Source organism: Apium graveolens, chromosome 1 (genome assembly GCF_009905375.1).
Source record: "Apium graveolens cultivar Ventura chromosome 1, ASM990537v1, whole genome shotgun sequence".
In the NCBI taxonomy this organism is placed as follows: domain Eukaryota; kingdom Viridiplantae; phylum Streptophyta; class Magnoliopsida; order Apiales; family Apiaceae; genus Apium; species Apium graveolens.
This window is the reverse complement of record NC_133647.1, coordinates 22283654-22290569: the sequence shown is the minus strand read 5'-3', so window position 1 is coordinate 22290569 and position 6916 is coordinate 22283654. Positions and strand designations below refer to the sequence as shown.

The 6916-nt window shown below is 35.0% G+C and overlaps 1 protein-coding gene across 1 annotated transcript; it reads left to right on the top strand.

Moving 5' to 3' along the window:
- The first annotated feature begins 412 nt into the window (after window positions 1–412).
- Window positions 413–6916, top strand: LOC141661680 (uncharacterized). The gene is made up of 3 exons (XM_074468689.1): window positions 413–741; window positions 1227–1564; window positions 4243–6916. Exons 1-3 carry the CDS (start codon window positions 525–527, stop codon window positions 6439–6441), a joined length of 2754 nt encoding a protein of 917 aa, XP_074324790.1. The 5' UTR covers window positions 413–524; the 3' UTR covers window positions 6442–6916.

The window sequence follows — 6916 nt, the reverse complement described above, 5'->3', positions numbered from 1 at the left end:
TTGAGAAAATTTTAAAAATAGAATAAAACAATCTAAGAGTGTCACATACATGTCACATCTTCTTCCTCAATTAGAAATATATACTAACTAAAATTTTAATGTTTTGTAATATAACGAAGATAGATTATTAAAATCTAAGTAATAATATATAAATATAAATAAACATTTTTATACTACTAAAGATAAATAAAATTCTTTATTCCATCAAAATTTTAAAGTTGTGCATTACAGTTAATTGATATTTTAATATCTTTAATTAATAATATATATTTATATGTTATACAGGTTATATATATATATTATAATAAATTCATGTAACCGATAAATAAGTATATTTATTTTAATTTAGCAAAAATATAATTAACACAAAATTAGTAAACCTCCGTAACCAACTCCAGCTTCATACGTACGCAAAAGATTACAGAATTAAAACATCTCCACATACCCCAACTAAACAAAAGACTATACACACAAAAATCTGTATCTATACATACACTTATGCACACATAATTTTATACAAAACAATGAAAATCCCTGAAGAAATGAATAGCGATTTCATTTCACATCGCAAAACTCACAGTTTCACATCGAATTGGACGATCGGGAGTGGCTCGTTCGACGGCTCACTGAGTTTCGAGTCGTCCGAGTCGCCGATCGATGCCAATGGCGTTGATTTTGTTAAGAAGCCTCCTCTTTTGCTCAAACCTGCAGAATCGGACTCTTCTCCGTGCGAAATCACTGGTACGTTTCGCCATTTGTTGTTTATTTACTTTAATTTAGTTGATTTTTGTGATATTCAAGTTTAATTTTGATGGTTTTAGGTTTAATTATGGTGTTTATGTATGTAGATATGTAATTTTCATTTTTTAGGTTTTAATTGGTCTTATTATTTGAAATTTTAGTTTGTTAAATTAATTTACTTTAACTTTTATGATATATTATACTTTCAAATTGTACTTGTATTCAACATAAGTAAATATATATTATATTTCAAATTCACTTTCTTGTTTAACTATATATTACTAATTTTATTTTTTGTTCAGAAAATTTCTTAGAAATATTCCATGCATTCAAAACAAAATAATTGAAGTAAATATAATGATTTGGGTTGTGACAATGCAAAGTCTTGATTTTTTTTTTCATTTTTGTGTTCTCGAGTGAGCATGGTATCACATTTTCTTCTGAGGCCACATGATTTTTTTGTAATTTTTACCATCTTTTTGTAGTGACTTTTATGCAAAAGCACGAGATTAGGCAAGTTTATGTGCGTAGTACAGCACGTGTCTATGAGATATACTGTAAACCTGATGCCCACAGTAGTAACGAGTATCTCTGCACCGTACGTTGTGGTATTGTTGCAAGAGAGGATGATTTACTTCAGGAGAGTAACCATGTAGAAGCTGCTATTGAACCTATGAAAGAGCCTGCCAGGGATTACAATGAAAAGAGATCTCCCAGTAGCGGCACTGAAGATGACTGGGTTGAGGTGAAAAATCCTGAGTCACATGTAGAAGTTATCAACTCTTTGCCAGGGGATATTATTGGTGATGAAAGAAGCCTCCAGGTACGGCAGTTTACTCTTAATAATAATGAGTCATTTTAAGCCCCTGTTGTCCTTGTTTACTAAACAAATGTGCAAACAAATGTGCTGAAACTTTTTTTGAACCGTCATGTTTGTCTAATAGTATTTTTAGTCAGTTTGGACTCCAGACGCTCTAATTGCATCATGCTCTTTCTGATGGAACTCCTTTAAGAAATTATTCATAGATATTATCATGGGATCATAGGTGGATAAGTAACTAAACATGATGATTAAGAAGATAAGATGCGTGTTTTGATTGGTGTATCATCTCTAAGGGGTCAGAAGTATAGGCAAGTTAATCAAAAGGAGGACATAACCCTTTTTGAATAGGAGTTGATCTTGATCTTTGTAGACGGACCGGAGTCTAGTTTGAGTCTGCATGTATCTCCTTCTAAATCTGTCGGTGGTGTTGTGTTTAGATTAAATAGAATGAGGTTGGAACAGAATATACAAAATGGAATGATTAATATAAAAAATAGAATGATAAATAAAGTTGAATTGGAAAAATATGGACGGGACGTAGAATTTATATGATGAGATTTATGAAGAATATGAGCAGGATTGTGGGAATGAGTACTCATTTAAGAATTGGTAAAATTGAACAGAAGTTAATATTTGTGAATGAAATGGATGAATGATTTTCAAGAACTCTATTTGTAGTTTTGGTGTATAAAAATGTTTTTGTATATTTAGGTATAAAAATTTTGTAAAGTAAGCTAAAAAGTAATAAATTAAGACAGATTGACATAGAGAACACAGAAATAGAGAGCGGGTAGACAGAGCAGAGAAACTGTGAGAGAGAGATGAGATAGGGGGAGAGAGAGAGAGAGAGGAGAGAGAGAGGAGAGAGAGGGGAGAGAGAGGGAGAGAGGGAGGGAGAGAGAGAGAGAGAGAGAGAGAGTGTTTCCATTTTCTGAAAAATCAAAATAATGGGACTTCACTGCTATTTATAGACCTCATAGTACACTACTCATCCTGAAAGAAAACTACCAGACTCCTGTTACTACTAATACTACTATAGAAATAATAATAACCTTTTCCTGACAATGTATATTACGAACATATTCATTTTGTACTTTAAACATCATTCTGTTCAGACTTCATTCCTTCCATTGAACTGAACACAGCATGAGAGGTTAACATCTTAAAATGTGATGTTACGAGTATATGACACATTGATATTTAAGTCACTATATTTTTCAGTTACATAATTGTTTGAGTCTCAGTCATGAAATTCAGACGTTCCATAATGTTTTTCTGAAATTAAATGGATGGAGATGATGATATTGGCAAGAACACGAGTATTGCAAATGTTTGAAACTCCTTTAGCCAGATAGTGAGAAAATTATGTATTGTATAGCTGGTTAGCACCTATCCATGTGGAATTCACTCCTTATTTCAAGGCTCTAAGTTAAGGCACGCTCTATATATCACTAGGACGTTATATATCACTAGGACGTTATATATCACTAGGACGTTGTTTGAGTTCTTTTATGTCTGATATGTGCTTGTAGTCCTCTTCCTACTCTGGATTATATTTTGTGCTGCATTGCTGATAAATTAGGCTGATTACTTAGTTCTTTCGAAGGTTACATGACATAGGCCTGTGTATTCTGTCTAATCTTCTGTTATGTTAATTTAATGATCCCCTTGCCCTTGGAATGGTGACACCTTACAACTCTGTGGCCTTTGTATTTTGACAATCAGAGAATTAACATAAATTTCTTGCTTTTATTAGTTACGGGCCATGTCCCACTTTTCCTAACTGTACTGTCCAACAATTTTCAGCTTATAAAAGTTGTCATAACCTAAATTTGTGGAAAAATATGTTTGATAAGCAATATGCCAATATCTATATTTATTGACTGTAAAAAATTTGGAATTTCTACTTTCTTCCCAACAAAACAGAGCAAGTACAGATATCTTTCTCTATATTATTCCTAAGGGGTAAGGGCTTCGTATTATCTTGCCCTGATCAGTTCTGGTTAGTGGAGTGGATGAGTCCTATCCATTACCATCAGATATACTTAAACATGAGTAATTGAAAATTGAAGTTTGTTTATTCAATGATGAATGAAGCCTGTTTTCAATGAAGCACGATGTTCAAAAATTTCACCCAATTGAGCGCATTTTTCCCTGTTCCTTGTATTATGTCCAGTTCGTGAAAAGCTTGCAAGTTTAGTTGTTTGTCATTTGTTAATAGTGCCCTATCTACATTATTTTGAACTTATTACATGCAAACTATCATTGATACGAAAAAGGTACTGGTACGAGTGTTCCTACCCAAAGTAAGTGGCCATCATCAGACTGTGTATAGAAAATTTCTTTGCAATTTTTATGTACGTACTTTGGGATGTGGCTCGACATTGCAAATAGGGAAAAAATGTTGTTGCACATTTCATACATCCTTAATCAGTTATCTATCTTTTTCTTTTAATGTGGTAGCTCATATATTACTTGCCAGTTCATTTTTAGTTAATATTATGACGATGATGGAAAATGTAGTTTTAGCAAGCAAAATAAATGTTTGAGTGGCACTGTGGCAACTAAGTTAAATAAACTGGAGTTAATGTAGGAGGCTACAGTAGATATAGAAATTAGTGATATATACACAGATGCACGTACATATAAATATGTTGAACGGTGAAAAATTTCTGCAGGACTTCTATGAGGCTACAGCAGAGATTTCTGATGGAGAACCTTCTATTACCCTCATTCTACGTCTGCTATCACTTGAAAACAAAGGACATGTATATGTTGATGAGGTTTATGTCTATGCTGATGCTGTGGAAACTACCAGTCTAGAAAACCATGCAGCTCAGAACCTTCAAGGTGGAACCTCAGCTGGAAGTTCTCTTATGACTATGTTTCTCCCTACCCTTTTACAGTTGACAAGGTCCAATGTTGGTCAGTCACAGGAGAGACTTATTTCTAATAAAATGGTCGAAGAAGAGAGTGCTGATAAAGGAACGGGAAATAATGAGTCAACAAGTCATTTAAATGATCATGATAAAACATACAAGGTACCAGACGAGCCGGATGTTAAGTTCCAAGAAGTTAAAGAGGTTACAGCACAAGCAACTCCCCAGTTCCAAAAATCGGCACCAATTTTAGGGAATGTGGGACAGTATCCTTCTGTTGTGGATTCTAATAACTATGTTGGAAAAGTTATGGAGCAACTAATTTCTCGGATGAGCAGAATTGAAGATATCTGTTTAAGGTTTGAAGAGAAGATGGTTCGGCCCATAAGTAGCATGGAGGAAAGGCTTCAGCGAGTAGAGGACCAGTTGGAATTAATTGTGAAGAATATCCAGAATTCTGAACCTCCTTCCTGCACAAGATTTTCTGCTCCTGCATTTTCGTCTCTCGACTCTGCCTCCAGCTCCTTCTATAATGATGGTTGTGCTAATCCTCCATATGTACAGTCAGAAGTGGAAAAACATGAGCCCCACTTTGATGATAACATATCTAAGTCTTATGAAGAAAATTTGAAGTCAGAAAGGTCTCCTCAGTTTACCCCTAGTTATGTAATTACAGCCCCCGAGTTCTCATGTGACGAGGATGATGAACAGAACGAGGTTGTGGAACCATTGAAGGACTATCCTAGAGAAAAAGCAAAGAAACCCATGTCAATTGATGATGCATTAGCTGCGGCACTTGCAGGTTTTTCGTCCCTGACAATCAATGAACCACTTAGACCATCAGAACGAGTTACTAAAGTTACAAACGAAGAAAATGACACAGATGAGGATATGAATTGCACCTCATATTCCGTGGATAAAGATTTTGAACTTACAAATGAAGTAACTGCTGGTGAAGAGCATTTGAAACATACACAAGGCCTCAAATTTACAGCTCCCGATTTTGCGTGTGAAGAAACTAGCTATGATGAAAAAAAATCGACACCTAGAATTGACGATGTAAACCTTGTATATCCTTCAAGAATTTTTGCAACTTATGGAGGTGAAAACACACTTGATATAGCTTCATCACCCCGCAATAGTTCTGCACTGGAGAAGGAAGAAACAGTAATAGTTGAAAAAAATAATGTATCTGAGCATTCCCGTGAAGGTCATATTGATCTGGACTCTTTGGATCGTGCTAATAACTGTCCATCAGTTCGAGCAAAAGATGACTACTTGCCTACAGGGGAAACCAGCATGAGGGAATCCAGCAGTAGGAAAGATAAACTGTCGATATTGGACAGATTTGAAATTGTGAAACAGTTACTTGCAAAGACCAAAGATGGTGTTGGCACTGTAGATAAAATTTCAGGTCCAATTTCTAAATGTGCTGAGAGAGGCTCTAGAAATGATATTTCATCATTTGGAGCAAAAGATGACCACTGGGCTTCAGGAGAAACTAGCATGCAGGAATCGAGCAGTACCAAAGATAAATTATTGATGTTGGACAGATTTGAAATTTTGAAACAGTTGCTTGCAAAGACCATGGATGGTGTGGGCACTGAAGAGGAAATTTCAGGTCCAATATCTAAATATGATGGGAGAGGCTCTGGTGATGACATTTCATCTTTGCTGGATTATGGAACTTCTATTCTCGAGGTTAAATTTACTGCCCAGGAAAACACCAATTCCGAATTTCCTCTAGAAGACCTGTTGACCGTCCCTGAAGTTGATTCTCAAATTTCTATTGCCCAGAAAAGCAGGGATAGTGAGATAACTACAAAAGAAACTGATTTGAGTTCTGTAATGAATGAAGAAAAAATGACTCTAGAAAGCAATACTTTACCTTTGGTTGATTTTGAAAGTTATGATGCACCTGTATCTTCAGAAAATGCAGTTGGACACCAGGTACCCTTTGGCAATAAGGATCATGAAGTATTTTCAGGTCTTATCTGAGGCCTGCTAGGGGGATGGACGGACGATTGTAAATATAACCCAAGGCAGGTATTATAAGTTAAATCTTTTGTTGTCTGACTGAGAAAACAAAGTTTGCTTTTGATGGTATTGTGATATTTACATGTTTAGCTCATGTATTTCATCATTGAATGTCCCTAATATCAAATTAGATTTTCTGAAAGTCTTGTTAACAGAAACCAGTGCTGATGTAAAAGTGTGGCTGATCTTGGCTTGGGGTCGTTTAAATCTCGGAAACTGTGAAGAATAAGTCTTTATTTGTATATATTAGATAATGCTATCTGTTGCTTTTTCTTTATAAATAAATACTTGTAGAAACAGCAGGCCTAAATTGGGCTTCGGGGACTGCTGTAGTTTCAACTATGTTATTTAGACGTTTTCGGAGTTGCCTGCTATTTGCTGATGATATATTTAGTATTAGGCTTAATTCAAAGTATACTATTTACCTGTGCTAACA

Coding starts and splice junctions, on each gene's coding strand:
- LOC141661680 (XM_074468689.1), top strand. CDS start 525: ATGAAAATCCCTGAAGAAATGAATAGCGATTTCATTTCACATCGCAAA. Junction 742..1,226: donor TTCTCCGTGCGAAATCACTG/GTACGTTTCGCC, acceptor ATCTTTTTGTAG/TGACTTTTATGCAAAAGCAC. Junction 1,565..4,242: donor GTGATGAAAGAAGCCTCCAG/GTACGGCAGTTT, acceptor AAATTTCTGCAG/GACTTCTATGAGGCTACAGC.